Source organism: Scyliorhinus torazame, chromosome 11 (genome assembly GCF_047496885.1).
Source record: "Scyliorhinus torazame isolate Kashiwa2021f chromosome 11, sScyTor2.1, whole genome shotgun sequence".
NCBI lineage: Eukaryota > Metazoa > Chordata > Chondrichthyes > Carcharhiniformes > Scyliorhinidae > Scyliorhinus > Scyliorhinus torazame.
The window spans coordinates 163,952,438-163,974,194 of NC_092717.1; the positions used below are offsets into that span (position 1 = coordinate 163,952,438).

General features: G+C 43.5%; 1 protein-coding gene across 3 annotated transcripts in view; it reads left to right on the plus strand.

Annotated features, from left to right (window-relative positions):
• LOC140385621 (NEDD4-like E3 ubiquitin-protein ligase WWP1) overlaps window positions 1-21,757 on the plus strand; it is a 300,217-nt gene that overhangs the window by 129,086 nt on the left and 149,374 nt on the right. For 2 of the 3 annotated variants that reach the window (XM_072467951.1, XM_072467952.1), the window contains exons 3-4: window positions 14,841-14,979; window positions 17,299-17,423. In XM_072467951.1, the coding sequence (XP_072324052.1) occupies window positions 14,841-14,979; window positions 17,299-17,423 (264 nt within the window). The remainder of the gene's footprint in view (window positions 1-14,840; window positions 14,980-17,298; window positions 17,424-21,757) is intronic. The other variant, XM_072467953.1, reaches the window with a different exon arrangement.

Below are 21,757 nucleotides of genomic sequence, written 5' to 3' on the forward strand. Positions count from 1 at the left end.
CAGTCCCGAGCAACCTGCACCCCCAGGTATCTAAAGTGAGTCTCTGCCCTACCGAATGGCAGCCCCCCCAGTCCTGCCCCCACCCCCGGCAGAGACACCACAAAATATTCACTCTTGTCTAGATTTAATTTGTACCCCGAGAAAGACCCAAACACCCGAAGCTGCTCCAGTATTTCCGACACGTATAATAACAAGTCATCGGCATATAAGGACACCCTATGCTCTATCCCCCGCCCCCACACTTTCTCTTTCCATACATCCAAACTTCTTAACGTGATGGCCAATAGCTCAATCGCGAGTGCAAACAGCAGGGGGGGGTGGACATAGGGTATCCCTGCCTAGTCCCAGTGGAGAGGAAAGTATCCTGAGCTGATGTTATTTGTGCGGGCACTCGCCCTCGGCTCCTTATACAGTAGCTTTACCCAGTTCACAAACTTGGTCCAATCCCAAACCGCTCCAGAACTGCCATCAACTACCCCCATTCTACTCGGTCAAACGCTTTCTCGGCATCCAATGCCACAATCACCACTGTTTCCCTCCCCTCCGCAGGTGCCATAACCACGCTCAATACCCTCCTAATGTTTGAAAAAAGCTGCCTCCCTCTCACAAACCCTGTCTGATCTTCACCTATCATCTTTGGGAGGCACTCCTCTAGCCTACCTACCAGTACATTCGCCAATATCTTTGCGTCCACGTTTAAAAGTGATATGGGTATGGTTATATGACCCACGTTGTCGGATCCTTATCTTTCTTAAGTAACAGGGGAATTGATGCCTGCCCTAAAGTTTGTGGTAACATCCCCTTCCCTATCGCCTCCTCGAACATCCCCACCATTAGCGGTACCAGCTTATCTTTGAATTTTTAATAATATTCCTCCGGTAACCCATCCAGCCCTGCCACCTTAGAACATAGAATTTACAGTGCAGAAGAAGGCCATTCGGCCCATCAAGTCTGCACCGGCCCTTGGAAAGAGCGCCCCACACCTCCACCCTATTTGCGTAACCCAGTACCCCCACCTAACCTTTTTGGACAGTAAGGTCAATTTAGCATGGCCAATCCACCTAACCTGCACATCTATGGACTGTGGGAGGAAACCGGAGCACCCGGAGGAAACCCACGCAGACACGGGGAGAACGTGCAGACTCCGCACAGACAGTGACCCAAACCGGGAATTGAACCTGGGAAGCTGGCACTGTGAAGCAACCTTGCTAACCACTGTGCTACCGTGCTGCCCTTCCCCCACTGTATCCTCTCAATCGCATCTTTTATCTCCTGCTCCACTATCACCCTCTCTAATGTAGCCCTGTCCCCTTCCCTAACCTCGGGTACTCCAGCCCATCTAGAAATTCCTGCATCTTCCAGCTTCCCCCAGGTGGCTCTGACCTGTACAACCTCTCATAGAATCCCTTAAAGACCTTGTTAATGTAATCTGGAGCTACCACCAACTTCCCTGCCCTGTCCCGCAGCTGGACAATTTCCCTTGCCGCAGCCTCCCTCCGGAGCTGATCCGCCAACATACCTTCTCTCCATGCTCATATACTGCACCCCTTGCTCACCTCAATTGGCGTACCGCCTTCCTGGTAGATAGTCGGTCAAAGCTCGCCTGGAGTTCCTTCCACTTTTCTAACTTCGCTGGGTCTCCATCTTCTGCATACCTCCTATCTTCCTCCAGCATCTCATCTATTACTCTCTGACGTTCCAACCTCTCCTCTTTGTCTAGTCTAGCCTTGAACGACATCACCTCATCCCTCACCACTGCCTTTAAAGCCTCCCAGACAACCGCCTTTGACACCTCACCCGTGCAGTTAAAACCTACCTTTTCCTCGATTACTTTTTCAATTTTGTCACAGAACCCTCAGCCCCCCAACAGTCCCACATCTAACTTCCACCCTGGTCTCTGTATCACCCCCTTCTCCAGTACCATATCCACCAATGCGGAGCATGATCTGATGTCGCAATTGCCGGGTATTCCGACCCTTTAACCCCAGCCAGCAGTGCCTACCCTACAATGAAAAAGTCGATCCACGAGTACACCTTGTGGACCGCTGAGAAAAACGAGTACTCCTGCTCCCTCGGGTGCAGAAACCTCCAAGGGTCCACCCCTCCCATTTTCACCATTAGCTCAGCCAGCGCCTTCGCCCCCCTCCGACGGGACCAGCGAGCGCGGCTGTGACCTGTCAAATTTTGGCTCCTGCACCAAGTTCTAGTGCACCCCCGCCCCCACTATCGGTTTGTGTGTGTCCAAGTCGGGGATGGCCCCACACACCTTCTCCGCGAATCCCACATCGTCCCAATTTTGACTATATACACTAAACAGCGTCACTATCCTCCCCTCCAGCGCCCCTGTCACAATCACATACCTATCCCCCTGATCTGCAACCACCTTCTCTATCTAGATCTGCACCCTTTTGCTGACCATTACCGCTACCCCTCGAGCCCTTCTGTCAAATCCAGAATGAAACACCTGACTAACCCAGTCCTTTTTAAGTCTTACTTAATCCTTCACCCTCAGGTGAGTCTCCTGCAGCATAGCTACATCGGCCTTCAAACCTTTTAGATGCGCAAGCATCCCTGACCTCTCGACTGGACCTCCCAACCCTCTCACGTTCCACGTGACTATCCTAACTGGGGGTCTTTCACCCACCAACTTCTTATCCACCATCATCATACTAACAGGCCCTGCCCTATGAGCCTGACCCGTCCCTTTCCATTATTAACATCGAACCCCCTCCCAGAATCTCCCCCTGCACTTCCCCTCTAAAAAATCTCATCCAGTATCGATTCTGTCCCTCCTACTTACTCATCAAAACCTGCTAACCAGGCTCCAATGCCCACAGCCCTCCTCTCAGCTCACCTCCGTTCACTAGCCGACTTTAGTTAGCTAGCGCGGGAGGTCCCTCTCCTCAAAAGGCAAGATGGAGTGAATTTCATACTTGGGTTCTCAAAGGTGAGTTCAAGTAATAACGGTAATTAAGAGTGATTTCTGAGAAGTTTAGTTAATTAAGGGAAGATCAAAAGGAAAAACAGTACATCAGATGCAAGTTTATCCTATGCAAGGGAGCTGTGTCAACTCCCAACAAGTTGTGCCTGAGGAAAGCCTGTTTGCAAAGAAAGTTGTCTTTATCCTAAGTCACAAGCACCCCAAAAGATATAACTGCCTGGTGTGGTGACTATTACAGGATTTCACTTGTACTTTACAACCTCTGGGATGTTGTTTAAGGAGGTTTGCTTCGGAGGTTCGCAAAATAGAGAGATTTGGAACTGAATAAATTCAAAGATACTGTCTATAGCCATTAATGTGGTCAAGTATATTTTCAGTGACTTGTGTGTTTTGCTGTTTAATAAATATTTATTTTGTTTAAAATGATCACAAAATTGCTTGGGACATCCTTCACAGGTCTTCACACCTTTATTCACATTTTACCAAATTGCAAAATACAGTTGAGCGAAAGCATTCCAAGTTTCTCTGCTGGGATTTGGAATACCCGAACGTTTAACAATCATCGTGCTCTTAACACTTTTTCTCGTAAAATGCTGTCTTTCCCAGGAATAACAGCAACCCTTTAAGGGACAGTGTCTTTCAAAAAAACACTTTCTTCCAGAATGTTCCTAATCCTTGAAAATGAGCCATTTTTGATGATTAAAGCATTTATGACATGTCATTAATTATTGCTTATGTCTGGGCGGCACGTGGCACAGTGGTTAGCATCGCTGCCTACGGCGCTGAGGACCCGGGTTCGAATCCGGCCCTGAGTCACTGTCCATGTGGAGTTTGCACATTCTCCCCGTGTCTGCATGGGTTTCACCTCCACAACACAAAAATGTGCAGGTTAGGTGGATTGGCCACGCTAAATTGCCCCTTAATTGGAAAAAAAATAATTGGGCACTCTAAATTTATAGAAAAAAAAATATTGCTTATGTCATGACAGGTGCCTGTCAATAAAATATTTTAAATATGTAAATATATACCCTAAAATGTAATACTGAAGTATAAATGATTGCAGGATTATGATATTGTAATTTCTAATTAGATTGGTAGCTTACTTCAAAGCATTCAACCTGGATGAAATTGAGCAAAAGTAATGAGATTCCCCTCAACACTATTTTTAATGCTTTTCATATCCGGAAAAGGTCACTTGGACAATCACACTTTTGTGCGTGTTTTATGTCAAATTACTTGTTCAAAAGTGTGGCTTTCAGGTCTTTTATTTTTGTCATTATTAAATTGGTGGATTTTTTGGGGGAAAGTTTGATTATTAAACTCAAAATCTTATTGCTGAAATTTATACTTTTTTATGTATCTCTTTTGTTCCAAGTACAAGATCAAGCATTCCAAGATTTGATGTAGATAGCACAACCAAAAGCCTAGAATCCCCTGTCCTTTGCTTTAGTGAGATCCCTTAATTCCAGTTTTATGGTATTCCGATTTTACGATTGTGAACTTTCTAATTCCTGTGCAAGTTGTACTAAATTGTGGTCCCAGAGGAAACGTTCCTTTGCCTATTAGTAATTGGTTAAGACTTGCCAATCTCATTTTGTTTAGTATTCTTATAGCAAGTAGTTTCAAGCCGTGATGTGTCTGTGGATGAATTTAACTTGGTTTCAGGAATAATAAAAAAGTGTGTTAGCCTATTGCTCTGCACATTTTCCTGGCGTACTAGACTTTAACCTACTTACAATTACAATAGAAAATCAGGCAGTAAGAAAACTGCAGTGAAGGTAATGGGTGGGATTTTCTGGCCTCCCAGCTGCATGTTTCTCAGCGCGTCATTCGTTGGAATCTCAGTTCCTGCCGCTGTCAATGGAATTTCCTATTGAAGCAACCCCATGCCGCCGGGAAACCCGGGGTCAGAGAATCCTGCCACCAGCGAGTGGCTGGACAATTCCGGTCTATCTTACTGTCCTTGAAGAAATAAACCCTAATTTTAAGTTGTTGTTAAAGTAATTTTTGACATTGCTCGGCTATTTCTCACGTCAAACGTTAGAAGCACTCTAGTTTTTGCGATATTTAAAATGACATGCACTTCTGTTGACAATGAGTAACTCCCACGATTTCTATAAAAACAGAAGTAGAAGCATTGAATAGTAAATGACTGAAACAGGCAGCTTTTGCACTAATTAATAATTGTTTTAGCCTACTCTGAATAAATCTAATGTGAGCTAGACAATCAGGAAGTCTGAACAAAACACAGCTTTTACAGAAATATGTTTGCTTTCCCTTAATGTTACAAAATTTATTCTATTATATGATATTGCTAATTTGTGTTCTGAGGTCTGGCTCACTTGTCAGTAGGAATAGGTCATCGGCTTGGTTGACTGTCTTTGCGAAATCTGCACGTTCTCCCCATGTCTGCGTGGGTTTCCTCCGGGTGCTCCGGTTTCCTCCCACAGTCCAAAGATGTGCAGGTTAGGTGGATTGGCCATGCTAAATTGCCTTAGTGTCGAAAAGATGGGGTGGGGTTACTGGGTTACGGGAATTAGGTGGAGGTGTGGGCTAGGGTAGGGTGCTCTTTCCAAGGGCTGGTGCAGACTCGATGGGCCAAATGGCCACCTTTTGCATTGTAAATTCTATGAAATTCTATGAAATAGAGGACTGCAGGAGTAGTCCAGTCAACCCTTCAAGCCTCTCCATCATTCAATAGCTGATTTGGTTGTGGTCTCAACTCCATTTTTTTGTCTATCTAAACCCTATTTAACACAACCCTGAATAAATTCAATGACCCAGCCTCCGCTGTTTTCTAGGGAAGACACCATCTGAGAGAAAATAATTCTCCACATCATCATCTTAAAAGGGAGACCTGTTATTCTTAAACTGTGTCCCCTAGTACTTGTCTTCCCATGAGAGAAAACATCCTCCTGGTCACCCTATCAAGTCGCCTCAAGTGAATTTCTAAAGTACATTTAGTCCATTGAGTCCGCACTGACCCTCTGAAACAGCACCTCACCCAGGCACACTTCCCCCACCCCCGCAACTCCACCTAACCGTTGGACACTAAGGGGCAATTTAGAGTGGGCAATTCACCTACCTGCACATCTTTGTGACAGTGGGAGGAAACTTGAGTGCCCAGAGGAAAACTACACAGTCACGGGGAATACGTGCAAACTCAACACAGACACCCAAGGGCAGATTCAAACCCGCTCCCTGGCACTGTGAGGTAGCAACTAACCACTGTGCCACCTTGGTGTCCGGTTGATTAGATCACCTCTCATTTTTCTAAACTCCAGTAGGTATAGGCCCAATTTGTTCACCCTTTATTCATCAGCTCTTCATCCCAGGAATGGGCAGCACGGTAGCATTGTGGATAGCACAATTGCTTCACAGCTCCAGGGTCCCAGGTTCGATTCCGGCTTGGGTCACTGTCTGTGCGGAGTCTGCACATCCTCCCCGTGTGTGCGTGGGTTTCCTCCGGGTGCTCCGGTTTCTTCCCACAGTCTAAAGATGTGCAGGTTAGGTGGATTGGCCATGATAAATTGCCCTTAGTGTCCAAAATTGCCCTTAGGGTTGGGTGGGGCTACTGGGTTATGGGGAGAGGGTGGAGGTGTTGACCTTGGGTGCTCTTTCCAAGAGCCGGTGCAGACTCGATGGGCCGAATGGCCTCCTTCTGCACTGTAAATTCTATGAATGATTCAAGTGAAACTTGTGGAATAGAACAGAATAATAGACTTGTTACAGAACAGATGAAGGCTTTTTGGCCTGTTGTGTCTGTACTGATTCTCGTAAGGTGCAGTTCACATACTGCCCCCCCCCCCCTCTCCTCACATCCTTGCATATTTTTCCTTTTCAAATATTTAGAAAATGAAGAAAGATATATGGCACAGAAGCTTTGTTCATCATGTCTGCGCCAGCCGAAAAACAATCTAATCTAATTTTCTAGCATTTGGCCCATTTCCCTGGCTACAGAATATCAGGTGCATATCCAGCTACCTTTTAAATAAGCTGAGGGCTACTACCCTTTCAGACTGCTACCAGCCAGAGAGTGAAAATATTTTTCTTCTTTTCCCCTCTAATCCTTCTACCAATTTAAAAATTAAATTAATTTTTAAAAACTTCTCTGAACTACGAATGCAATTATATATATTTTTGGAATAAGAAGACCAAAACTGCACACACTTCTCCAGATCTGGCATCCCCAATTTACTAGCAAAACCCAGCACAGATTGGGCAGTGTTGCTCTTATTTGTGTCTAGTTATGAATGTAATTGAGTCTGGACACTGCATATTGTAGACAGGAGTTTGATGACAACAGGAGTTCCAATCTACAAATGCAGTGGTCACAATAACTTGCATTTGCACCAGCACAGAGTGGTGAGAAAAGGAAGCAAGTGGAGAAGAATGAAACGGGAAAATGGAAGTTAACACAAATACGGTTGGCAGAGAGTGGGAAAGTGAGCAGAAAATAGATGACAGTGGATGAGAGCAAAAAGAAGACGAGTGGCATGCTGGCTTTGTGAGGGGTTGAGGAAAGAAGCTGTAGCTGATATTTGGGATTGTGACACTATGTATAATGTCTAGCACATTAAGGGTTAATGTAATATACTAACCGACCACTAGATGGAGCTGGGGAGCAGACCTATAAAAAGGAATGCCTCTCAGGCTTCTGGGAGAGTGTAGAGAGCTAGAGAGAATAGGAGGAGAGCAGAGAACAATTTAAGATCAAGTGCATGAGACAGGTGTTAGTATAGTGTAGATTGTAGTTTAGTTATAATAGTGCTTGTTTTAAGAATAGTGATCAAACTGTATAATAAGTAGTGTAATAAATTTAGCTTTGTTTATTAGACTTAGCTTTTTGAGGTCTTTGCGTATACTATGAAATCCATCTTGTGTAATAGCAGCACAAAGAACACGATAGGGATGTGGAATGAAGAAATGTGTCAGTTTGAACTAGGTGGAGGAAAGAGAGCCAATGTCAGCATAAACTGGAGGGGGAGGGAAAATCCGCTTGAATTGGAGGGTGAAAATGTGTTGAGGGAAATGAGTTTTCCCAAATAAGTATGGAGTGAAACTTGAGCTTTGAGTTGCAAATTTCACTGACTCTGTTGTTAAATTGTGTTGTGCATAATGTTTGACTGATGCACTGTGGAACTGATCGTGTGAACATGTCTTTGTGAAGTGGTGGGGAATTAGGTGTGTCTCTGAAATGTGTCCAAAATAGATAAATATCCCGAGAATATAGGAGTGATTGCTATGGTAATTCTTTAGCGAAGTGATGGTCTGACTTAATTGGTTTCATTCCAAATGTTGCTTTTTAAGTTTAAAAAATCCACCAAATGTGAAGTAGAAAAGTACTTAAAATGTAGGGGGATTAAGGTTAAATGTCCACCCTTCTCCCCACTATGTTTAAAAATCTACCATCAAATTTATTTCCATCTTCAGGCTTGCACTCATGCTCAATAACTTCCAATACAAATTAAGACTCTAAATTACAAATCCTATATAGCTGCTTGTTTTCACTTGTCTAAGTTTATAAGCAGCCATTCTTATGTTATTAACTGTTTAAACAGTGGCAAGTTTTTTCAAGCTGTTGGTAAGCTCCTTGACTCTTTCTGGCATGTATGGAAGCAGTTATTCTGATTTGTACTATAATACTGCTGAACCATAAAGATGGGCTGAGCTTACTTAAGCGCACTTTTCTTAAATTTCGGTTCCCTTGTGCATTAAAATATCGAAACAAACCTGTTGGACTTTAACCTGGTGTTGTAAGACTTCGTACTGTGCATTAAAATAGATTAATAGTTCTGCATGATATTTCTTTGTAAACAGTAACATGTATTTCTTGCAATTATCTTGACTACTTTTAGTCAGATGAGCAAGAATTGGTCAAATGCCCTTTCCAAACCGGAATACTGGGAGCCTTCTGCATTTATTTGTAAATTCTGATACACTGGGTTGGATTTGTACTTGGCTAACTTTGTGGAGTTGATGGGACACACGGAACCCGGAAGTCAGATAACCTTGCATGATGTTGAGTACTAATTCCATAGCATACACGTTGCGTTGCTCTCAGGTTCCATGCTCGGAAACTAATCTGATTAACAGTTCAGGGGAGACCATAAGAGGAGGACTGGTAAACCCACACCCTAGGTGGTAGAGATGAGTAGACTGCCATCATGTGTCCTGTATGAGCTGTGCGTGGTGCGGTGGAGGTTGGAGACAAGAGGTGTTGTGGGAGATCAGGGACCTAGGGCAGCACACTGTTGCTTCAGAGCTCCAGGGTCCCAGGTTCGATTCCTGGCTTGAGTCACTGTCTGTGTGGAGTCTGCACGTTCTCCCTGTGTCTGCGTGGGTTTCCTCGGGGTGCTCCGATTTCCTCCCACAAGTCCCAAAAGATGTGCTGTTGGGTGAATTGGACATTCTAAATTCTCCCTCCATGTACCCGAACAAGTGCCGGAGTGTGGCAACTCGGGGCATTTCACAGTGGCTTCATTGCAGTGTTAATGTAAGCCTACTTGTGACAATAAAGATAACAAAATAATTATGGATGTTTGGGGTAGGGTGAAATCGGAAAGATTGGAGTGCAGTGGGAAATTGATGCCAGATTGCAGGAGGATCAATTGTGCAGCAGGCATGCTGAATTCAGCAGATAAACAGATAACTCCGAGATTCGACGGTGACCACCTGAGTTTAGCTACTGGATTTTACAAGGCTTAGAAAGCCTGGCCGTCCACCATTAATCTCAGAATATTGACTAATAATGGAAATTACAGTCTCATAACATTAAAGTGCCAACCTGCATTCTTAAGAGTGGCTTGATCACCCTTTTCTGTCACAGTGCTGATAAAGTGGAAGTGGAAAGCTTGGAGGTCTAATGGTTTTGAGATTCTGATCTTTAACATGTATAAACCCCACAACCCAGCCCCACCTGACCAAAACTTGCCTTTTTGTGGTTAAAATGCCCTACATCATCATATCTGTGACCTCAAACAATTGGTCTATTTTTATTTTATTTTCCATCCAAATTACTAATCCATTTCTTGTCCACAGTCTTTAGAAACACATTTGTTCACACGAACAGACAAATTTGGAGCACGAGCAGGCCACTTGGTCCCTCAAGCTTGCTCCATCATTCAATAGATCATGGCTGATCTGATTGTAACTTCAACCCCACATTGCTGCCTACTTACCTTTCATCCCCTTGTTAATCAAGAATCTATCCAGCTCTGCCGTAAAAATATTCAAAGACTGCTTCCACTGCCTTTTGAGGAAGAGATTTTGAGAGACTCATGACCCTCAGAGAAAAATTGCTCCTTATCTGTCTGAAATGAGCGACCCCTTATTTTCAAACAGTGGTCCCAAGGTGGGACTAGTGGTCTTTTGACAAGAGGAAACATCCTCTGCGTATCACCATGTATAATAATAATCTTTATTGTCACACTTCATTAACACTGCAATGAACTTACCGTGAAAAGCCCCTAGTTGCCACATTTCGGCGCCTGTTCGGGTACACGGAAGGAGAATTCAGAATGTCCAAATGACCTAACAGCACGTCTTTCGGGACTTGTGAGAAGAAACCGGACCACCCTGAGGAAACCCACGCAAATGGAGAGAACATGCAGACTCCGCAGAGACAGTGACTTAGCTGGGAATCGAACCTGGGACTCTGGTGATCTGAAGCAACAGTGCTAACCACTGTGCTACCATGCCACCCATAAGTCAATACCCCTAAGGATCATAAAGGTTACGATCAAGTCTCCTCTTATGCTTTTAAATTCTAGTGGATGCTAATCTAATCTCTCCTATCTTTCTTCCTAAGATATCATGTCCATTCCTTGTATTTGTCTCGTAAACCTTCTTGAACTGCTTCTAACGCATTTACATCTTACCTTAAATAAGGAGACCAATACTGTACACTGAACTCTAGATGTGGTCTCATCAATGCCCTGTACAACTGAAGCATAAACTCCCTACTTTTGTAATCAATTCCCCATACAAATGATAAAATTCTGTTAACTTTCCTAATTACGTACTATACCCGTGTACTAACATTTTACCTACACCTTGATGAATTCACATTTATTTCTTTTTATTTCTTTAAGCCTTGTCCTGGAAGACCAAGTTGCTGCTTCAGTGACACTTATTCTATATTTTATGCTGATACCACTTTGGTTTGCAACTTAAGAACTCTTATTTTCCTAAGATCGGTAATAGGTAATGTTGGATGGTTGGATAGTACTAAAATAATGGCTATCAAACTTTGAAGTTCAGAATTGGACTCCTTTCCCTAAGTGGCCAAAATGCTATTCCTGGTAAAGTTTTAAATAGGGATGACCCAGAGAAAGATACCGTTGTATCTTGGATATTGTTTACCCATCACATTTTAAAGAAGATTTTAGTGTACCCAATTCATTTTTTCCAATGAAGTGGCAATTTAGTGTGTCCAATCCACCTACCCTGCTGCACATCTTTGGGTTGTAGGGGTGAGACCCACTCAAACACGGGGAGAATATGCAAACTCCACACAGACAGTGACCCAGAGCCGGGATCGAACCTGGGACCTCGGTGCTGTGAGGCAGCAGTGCTAACAACTACATCACCGTGTTGCACACCCATCGCATTTTTAACAGAGCACAACTGAGAGGGTTTTGGGAAACATCCTTATTCCTGGTCATGGTGAAGTGTGTGGATGTAGGGGGAACTAAAATTATATACATATATATATTTTCAGAGATGAAGCAGGGGCTTTCGGTCATCGATTTAGATGATGGACATCATATGATACATGCTACAAATGTACTCTTGTAATAGGAGTGTATATGAGGAAGATGTAGACATGCCATCAAATGAGTTATTCACTGGGAGTAAGACGAGAATAGTTCAGTCCTCCGTAGTAGTAGGTTTTGTTGTGTGATACAAGAGTTAGCTAGGTCTCCAGTGTTTCAGGGTACTGTTTGCTTTTTTTCCAGCAATGCTCGTGTCATCCTTAAATAACAGAGCAGCTCCACCGTTCTTTCCTAGCTTCATGTTCTTCCAAAACACCACGTATCTTTGAATATTTAGTTGTCAGTATTGGTCACTTTGCAGCAAAATCTCTGTAATGACTATCAGATCATACATGTTTATTTCTATTTGAGCTGACAATTCATCTGCTTTGTAACGGACGTGACAGGCATTCAGATACAAAGCCTTTAATTTTTTCATTTTTTATTATTTTTGCAAACTCTGGCTTTATCTGCTGTTGCACTCTTAAGTTTGTAGGCTCTGTCCCTTCCTGACACACACTGATTGTCATTCTCCTTATTACCACCTTCCTCACTTGCCTTGGCCTTTTCTTTTAAATTACCACATCTTCCCTCCCACATGATTCCTGCCCCCATTATTTAGTTTCAGATCCTCTCTATTGTCTTTGTTATACGACTTGCTGGTCCTAGCACGATTCAAGTACCAATGGTACATCTGTTGCTTTCTCCAGTACTGGTGCCAGTGTGCCATGAATCAAAACCGATTCCCACACCAATCTTTCAGCCATGCATTTAACTCTCTAATCTTATCTACGCGATGAAAATTTATTTATGGATCAGAGGATAATCCAGAGATCATTATTATTGTTGCATCTGTAAAACTTCAGATACTTTCGACCAGCTCACTTACTCAAAGGTTTTACCTAGGTGTCTTTAAGAATGAGGAGAACAAACCACAAACACATTCAAGTTCAACAATATTTATTACACACAATTTACCCGTATACTACCCATAAATATAACCTAGAGGTACCCAAGAGTTGTTTATACTACCTGTAAGGATGGCTTGATCGTTCGTGGATTTGACCGTGAGCTCTTCTGGTTCGCCGTCATGAAGGTGGTTCTCGCACGCTGTTTGTTCTTTTCTTCTGTGGTCAGTGGTCTTGATTGCCTCTGCATGGCGTCTCCGTTCCTGATGTGCCTGTTTTTATCTCCCTTCCTTCACACCCTTTTGCCATTTCCTCTGGCTTTCTGCCAATGATGCATCGGGAGGGTAATCTCTGGTTGTGTGGGTTGCACATTACCTGTTCCCATGTAAGGTAACAGCAGGAAGTCTGGGTGACAGAAAGCTTGGCCCGATCTGTGCGACTGACAATAGACCTGTGCATATTAATAGTGTGTGACGATCTCCTGACGGGTGATTGACGGGGCAGGTCCAGACATGTTTGTTGGTTGGTTGTGTATTTGAACTTGGCCAGTTCGAATTCCCATGGTGCTGTGTGCTGGAATGTCTGTGGCTTGATTTAAAGTGCCCAATTCTTTAATATAAAATACCCAATTTTAATCGGGCCTAAATCTAGGCCTTAGTAGGTTACCACATTATCATCGCTTTTTGCCACTCTTCTCTCCATAAAATCGCATTGCTTTTTCTGGGTCCTCTCTCTCCAAAGTCTTGCTACTTTTTATGTCTCTTCTTTCCCCAAGGTCTCGCTGCTCTTTTTGACCCCCTGATGTTAAACTAACAGGCCTTTGGCTGCTAGGACTGTCCTTACACCCTTTCTTGCATAAGGGCGTGACAGAAATATTTGTCACTCTGTAATCTCGGTTTTAGCAAGAGAGATAAATGTTTGGATTAATCTGCCAACTAAGATAAAACCAAAAATATTCGAGTTATTCAAAATTGTGTTCTTACACCTATTTGGCTTTTTTGCATCAGGTACGATAATCATACTTTTAAATACGGCAAGACCTCTTTTAAAGTCGATCCGTTTAAAATTGCTTCTCTTTAACGTCAATAGTTACTCGGGCCCCTATTTGCATTTGGCGGGGAGGATTTTGTTTTAACGTTGCTTCGAGCTGGGTCTGATGTGATTGGTGCTATTTTGGAGCGGCCTCTCCTTCCTGACCCTCCTGGTTATTGCTGACCCTCCCTTACACCAGTCCTCCTGGTTACTGTTGACCTTCCACCACACTGCCTCTCCAGTTTCTGCACTACCTCTGCACATTCTGCAACTTGAAGCTGCTCTGCCTGCCCCTCACTGTTCATCTCGCTATCCCTTACTCATAGGAAAGGTAGTGTGCTGGAGAGTTTGGGGAACAAGCGAGGCAGCAGACAAGAGAGGCAGCAAACAGAGGGTTGGGGAATAGAAGAGGAGACAAGCTTGAGGATTGGGGAGCCAGGAGAGACAGCAAGCCAGAGATAAATTGAGGGAGTCAGTATATTTCGTTTATATTTTTTAATTAATGTTATTTTAAAAGTTATTTCATTTATAAATATAGGAATTCAGCCATGTAAGGTATTTTAGCTTACTGATGAAATGACAATGAAATGAAAATCGCTTATTGTCACAAGTATGCTTCAAATGAAGTCACTGTGAAAAGTGATATATAAAGTTGAACTGTTTTTTCAGATGAGAGAGGTCCCACAGAACTTAACTGCAGCTTTTATGTTTGTTCTAATGGGAATGGGATTTGATCAATGTTGTTTTATTTAAAGTTGCACTTTTTAGAATTGCAATTACAACGTTAAACAAGGGTTTTAAGTAGAAGAATACTCATCCCAATTATTTTCAACGGACAATGGACTACTGATGACGTCTTTAAATATTTGCATTTATTACTATTCATAGAAAAGTGTTGTGAATTTAAAATTATGTACACCTAACATTTTTTTGAAACAATTGCAGTATAAGATGAAAATGGTGGCTTTGCAAAAATATGTATTTTCAAATTAAATGGGGGGGGAACTGTTTTAGAGATTTGAATGTGGCACGAAGGTCATTTGAGATTGAGACTTTTTCATTGCTAAATATTTGATAACACAGATCAGTATGATACAGTCCAAATAGGATTTGTTTGATACAGCTTCTATTCCATCTACTGGGGGATTTAAGAGATGTACTATATGCATTTACTTAAATTTGTACCACAATTTTGCTTAATAGTTGCTTCTGCAAAACTAAAAAGAAGAAAGAATTGGTTTGGAACTGCAATCTATGTGGAATTATCAGCAGACGGAGAACTAAAGAAATCTGCAAAGTCACATAGTTCTTCCAATCCAAAATGGGATGAGCACTTAATAATGTAAGCACAATTATGAAACGAATAATTAACCTTACATGGCATTATTTTCAATGTGTAATAAATTTTAATATAACTTCATGAATATGTTCCGAACTGATTACAAAGTAACACAATGAATGGCTCTGCATAAATTGGAAAATTTATTTTTTTGGAATTATGTGAAAGCAAAATGGCAAATATTATGTGTAAATGGGACAAAACTCAGGAGGATTTTTTTTGTTTGCTGGCATTGGAATTCAGTCTCTTTTCCCACTAAGTTGTTTCAGTAACCTCACTGGCAAGCAGCATCCTGGGGTTTCCCCAACCAGCATTGTTAGAAACAGCAGGATTGCAGTTTCACCTCATGTGTGCCAATCTTCAACTGCCCAAGTCAGAGAAAACACAGGCTAAAGAAAGGGTGGGGGTAATCTATGATAGACAGGGCAATGCTTCTTACTCTGAACTTCATGTTCTTATGCAGATTTCTTAGTTTTCAGCATGGCCTTTTTGGCTTTCTGCAGCAAATTGAATATCGCTGAGTAGAAGAAATCTAATACCTGGGCTATTAAGTAACAAAATATATTCACTTTTAACTTCACTAGTTTGCAATTGATCATGAAGTATTGAACTGTCCCTTTAAGCAGTCTGCATCAGCTACATCTTCATTGTCAAAATGCCACTTCAAATATTTCCAGAAAAAGAACTCTGTTTAGGTGCTACAGGAGTCTATTTTGTTATCTTAACATGTTTAATGCAACCATAGTGCATGCGTATGATCTTTCAGAATAACCATGATTTTTTTTTTCTCATGCATTTAGACCACCCAATTATTTTTTTCCAATTAAGGGGTAATTTAGAGTGGCGAATCCACCTAGCCTGCACATCTTTGGGTTGTGGGGGTGAAACACAGACAGACACGGGGAGAATGTGTCAAAGGGTGGTCATGTTTGACAAATCTGTTAGAGTTCTTTGAGGAGGTAACAAGGAAGTTAAACGAAGGAGCATGATTTATTTAGATTTCCAGAAGGCCTTTGACAAGGTGCTGCATAGGAGACTGATAAATAAGTTAAAAGCCCATGGTGTTAAGGGTAAGGCCCTGGCATGGATAGAGGATTGGCTGACTGGCAGAGAGTGGAGATAAAGGGGTCTTTTTCAGGATGGCAGCTGGTGTCTAGTGGTGTGCCTCAGGGGTCTGTGCAGGGACCACAGCTTTTCACAATATACATTAATGACCTGGAAGAAGGAACTGAAGGCACTGTTGCAAAGTTTGCAGATGATACAAAGATCTGTAGAGGGACAGGCAGTATTGAGGAAGCAAGGGGACCGCAGAAGGATTTGGACAAGTTGGAGAGTGGCAAAGAAATGGCAAATGAAATACAATGTGAAAAAGTGTGAGGTTATGCACTTTGGAAGGAGGAATTTAGGCAAAAACTATTTTCTAAATGGGGAATTGCTTAGGAAATCAGAAGCACAAAGGGAGTTGGGATCCTTGTTCACGATTCTCTTAAGGTTAACGTGCAGGTTCAGTCGGCAGTCAAGAAGGCAAATGCAATGTTAGCATTCATGTCAAGAGGGCTGGAATACAAGACCAGAGAGGTATTTCTGAGGCTGTATAAGGCTCTGGTCAGACCCCATATGGGGTATTGTGAGCAGTTTTGGGCCCTGTATCTAAGGAAGAACGTGCTGGCCTTGGAAAGGGTCCAGAGGAGGGTCACAAGAATGACCCCTGGAATGAAGAACTTGTCGTATGAGGAAAGTTTGAGGACTCTGGGTCTGTACTCATTGGAGTTTAGAAGGATGAGGGGGATCTTGTTGAAACTTACAGAATACTGCGAGGCCTGGATAGAGTGGACGTGGAGAGGATGTTTCTACTTGTAGGGGAAACTAGAACCAGAGGGCACCATCTCAGACTAAAGGGACGATCCTTTAAAACAGAGATGAGGAGGATTTTCTTCACCAGAGGTTGGTGAACCTGTGGAACTCTGCCGCAGAAGGCTGTGGAGGCCAAATCACTGAGTGTCTTTAAGACAGAGATAGATTAAGACAGAGATAGATTGATAAGGCGATCAGGGGTTATGGGGAGAAGGCAGGAGAATGGGGATGAGAAAATATCAGCTATGATTGAATGGCGGAGCAGACTCGATGGGCCGAGTGGCCTAATTCTGCTCCTATGTCTTGTGCCTTATGGTCTGAACTCCACACAGACAGTGACCCGGGCCGCGATCGAACCCTGGTCCTCTGTGCCGTAGGCAGCAGTGCTAAATAACCATGAATTAAGATAGGATTGAATTAATTATGTCACATAAACATATGTTAGTAAACCTTTTTATTTGTTTGCAGGAACGTAACACCACACACCAAATTGGAGTTTAAAATCTGGAGCCATCATACGTTAAAATCTGACGCTTTACTAGGGAAAGCCACTTTAGACATCTGCCAAGCTTTGGAATTGCACAACAGAAAATGTAAGTTTTACAATTAACTTAAGCATTGTCGCTCCTTACTCTGAACCACTGAGACCCATTTACCTTGTAGGATTGCTTGTCAGGGAAAGGCTGTATTGCAGGAGGCAATCTTGTATTGTAAGCAGTCCAGCATCAGTTACAGTTCCTCCTTCTTTAGCTCTGTCTTTCTGAACTGGGCACCGTGGTCGCATGGACAAAGTGGAAGCAGCCATTAGCACGTGAAGAATGGAAAAGCCACAGGAGTGGGCGGGATTCCAGTGGAGATTTTCAAACTTGAAGGAGGAGATGAGATCACCCGTCATCTCCATGATCTGAAAATATGGGACAGAGAAGAAATACCTGCCGACCTTAGAAATGCCGTTATGAGCACCATCTTCAAGAAAGGAGACAAAGCAGACTGTGGGATCTGCCGAACAATCTCCGTATTCTCCATCACCGGGAAGATCATTGCCCAAATCCTCAACTGCCGACATCTCCCAGTTCTGAAGAAATCCTCCCAGAAAGCCACTGTGGCTTCCGACCAAACCGCGAAACAGCAGATATGATTTTCACTGCTCGACAACTTCAAAAGGAATACCAGAAGAAACATCAATCATTCTACGTGGCCTTCATTGATCTGCCCAAGGCTGTTGACTCAGTCAATCGGGACGTGCTATGGAAGCCCTTGTCAAAAGCCAGCTGTCCAGAGAAATTCATCAACATACTCCTCTACGACAAGATGTCGGCAACAGTCCTCACCGACGGAAATAAGAGAGAAACCTTCGAAGTCAAGACTGGGATCAAGCAGCAATGTGTCATTGCCTCCACTCTTTTCTGCATCTTCATGGCCACTATTCTTAACCTTGTCAAGAACAAACTCCCCAGTGGATTGAACGATTGTCTGTAGGATGGACTTGGATTCGGATTTATTGTCCAGTGTACCGAGGTATAGTGAAAAGTATTGTTCTGCGTACAGCTCAGACAGATCATTCCGTACATGAAAAGAAAATACATAGGGCAAACATGACTCACCGGATGAAGGAGCTATGCCCCGGAAGCTCATGATTCCAAATAAACCTGTTGGGCTTTAACTGATGTTGTATGACTTCTTACTGTGCCACCCCAGTCCAATGCCAGCATCGCCACATCAAACATAAATACACAATGTAAATACATAGACACAGGCATCGGGTGAAGGCTACAGGAATGTAATACCACTCAGTATCAGTCCATAAGAGGGTCGTTTAGGAGTCTGGTAACAGTGGGGGAGAAGCTGTTTTTGAATCTGTTAGTGCGTGTTCTCAGACTTTTGTATCTCCTGCCCGATGGAAGAAGTTGGAAGAGTGAATAAGCCAGGTGGGAGGGGTCTTTGATTACGCTGCCTGCCTTCCAAGACAGCGGGAAATGTAGACGATGGGAGACGGGTTTGTGTGACTGGGCTGTGTTTATGATTCTCTGCAGTTTCTTAGTGTTGGGACGAGCAATTGCCATAACAGGCTGTGAAGCAGCCAGATAGGATGCTTTCTGTGGTGCATCTGTAAAAGTTGGTAAGAGTCTATGTGGACACACCGAATTTCCGTAGTTTCCTGAGGAAGTATAGGCGCTGTTGTGCTTTCTTGGTCGTAGCGTCGACGTGGGTGAACCAGGACAGATTGTTGGTGATGTGCACACCTAGGAATTTGAAGCTGTCAACCATTTCCACCTCGGCTCCGTTGATGCAGACAGTGGTGTGTACAATACTTTGATTCCTGAAGTCAATGATCAGCTCTTGAGTTTTGCTGACATTGAGAGAGAGATTGTTGTTTTTACACCACTCCACTAGGTTCTCTATCTCCCTCCTGTATTCTGACTCATTGTTGTTTGAGATCCGACCCACGAGCTAAGTCCTAGGTTTTGGAGCTTTACTATGAGCCAGCTGGGATTTTGGTATTGAAGTGAATAAATAGGAGTCTGAGTTAGGAGTCCTTGTTGTCGAGATGCTCGAGGGATGAGAGTAGGACTGGTTAAAATCCAAGAAAAAAACGACACTGGCATTACTTAATAATAATCTTTATTGTCACAAGTAGGTTTACATTAACACTGCAATGAAGTTACTGTGAAAAGCCCCTAGTTGCCATATTCCGGTACACAGCGGGAGAATTTAGTATGTCCAAATTACTTAACAGCACGTCTTTCGGGACTTGTGGGAGGAAACCGGAGCACTCGGAGGAAACCCAGGCAGACACAGGGAGAACGTGCGGACTCCACACAGACAGTGACCCAAGCCAGGAATCGAACCTGGGACCCTTCAGTATGCGGATGACATTGCCATCTCCACTCTTCTCAGAAGAGTAGCTATAGGTCATGCTTTGGCGTCTTCGCGGAAGCAAACCGAAGAATCAGCCTCAACCCCAATAAGACTCAAGTCATTTACCAACCCACCCCAGAACAAAACCCGGTCTCTCCCTTAATCAAGATCAGCGCAGAAACCCAACCATACATGTAACATTTCCCTATCTGGGGGGGGGCCACCTCTCCTGTAAGGCTGACATAGATGCGGAGATCCACCATCGTATCTAATCCATGAGCACTTCTTTCGGACGCCTAAGGATGAGAGTCTTTGATGACCGTCACATCCATGCTGACACCAAGATCCTTGTGTAAAAGGCAGACGTTCTCCCAACTCTTCTAAACAGCTCAGAAACCTGGACTACAAACAGATGCCACCTCAAGGCCCTGAAGAGGTACCATGAACGTTGTCTGAGACAAATTTTCCACATCAACTGGGAGGACAGGTGTGCTAACATCAGTCTCCTTGAAGGAGCCAAGAGCACCGAGGCCGTGATAATTCGGAACTAACTCCGACGGACCAGCTATCTGCCTAGGATGTCAGAGTCCCAACTGTCAAAATAAATCATCTTCACCCAGCTCAAGGAAGGCTCCCGAACAAGTGGAGGACAAAGGAAGCACTTCAAAGACACCCTGAAGCCATACCTCAAGAAATGCAACATGGACGTCGATGCCTGGGAGACCCTTGCTCAGAAGAGACCTACTTGTAAGAATCTCCTGATTGAAAGGACAGAATTTTTCGAGGACGCCTGGCAGCAAGAGTAGGCCCGGAAAGGAGCCTGAGAAAGGAATTCCAGCGATCTAGAGTCCAAGGACTGACCCAACAACTGGAAAAACCTGCCAAGAGTGCAGGTGAAGATGCGGCACTCTGATCTGGCCTTTCAGCCGTGCAAGGTCCCACCAAATCCATGACCGGTAACATAGAGTTCCTTATGTGGTCAATAATTCTCATTAGCGGGTGATCACCAAAAAATTGCAGGAGGCAATCTTGTATTGTAAGCAGTCCAGCATCAGTTACAGTTCCTCCTCCTTCAATTCTGTCCTCCTGACTTTGGCATAAGAACATAAGAACTAGAAGCAGGAGTAGGCCATCTGGCCCCTCGAGCCTGCTCCACCATTCAATGAGATCATGGCTGATCTTTTGTGGACTCAGTGCCACTTTCCGGCCCGAACACCATAACCCTTAATCCCTTTATTCTTCAAAAAACTATCTATCTTTATCTTAAAAACATTTAATGAAGGAGCCTCTACTGCTTCACTGGGCAAGGAATTCCATAGATTCACAACCCTTTGGGTGAAGAAGTTCCTCCTAAACTCAGTCCTAAATCTACTTCCCCTTATTTTGAGGCTATGCCCCCTAGTTCTGCTTTCACCCGCCAGTGGAAGCAACCTGCTCGCATCTATCCTATCTATTCCCTTCATAATTTTATGTTTCTATAAGATCCCCCCTCATCCTTCTAAATTCCAATGAGTACAGGCCCAGTCTACTCAACCTCTCCTCGTAATCAAACCCCTTCAGCTCTGGGATTAACCTAGTGAATCTCCTCTGCACACCCTCCAGTGCCAGTACGTCCTTTCTCAAGTAAGGAGACCAAAACTGAACACACTACTCCAGGTGTGGCCTCACTAACACCTTATACAATTGCAGCATAACCTCCCTAGTCTTAAACTCCATCCCTCTAGCAATGAAGGACAACATTCCATTTGCCTTCTTAATCACCTGTTGCACCTGTAAACCAACTTTTTGCGACTCATGCACTAGCACACCCAGGTCTCTCTGCACTGCAGCATGTTTTAATATTTTAACATTTAAATAATAATCCCTTTTGCTCTTATTCCTACCACAATGGATAACCTCACATTTGTATTCCATCTGCCAGACCCTAGCCCATTCACTTAGCCTATCCAAATCCCTCTGTAGACTTCCAGTATCCTCTGCACTTTTTGCTTTACCACTTAACTTAGTGTCGTCTGCAAACTTGGACACATTGCCCTTGGTCCCCAACTCCAAATCATCTATGTAAATT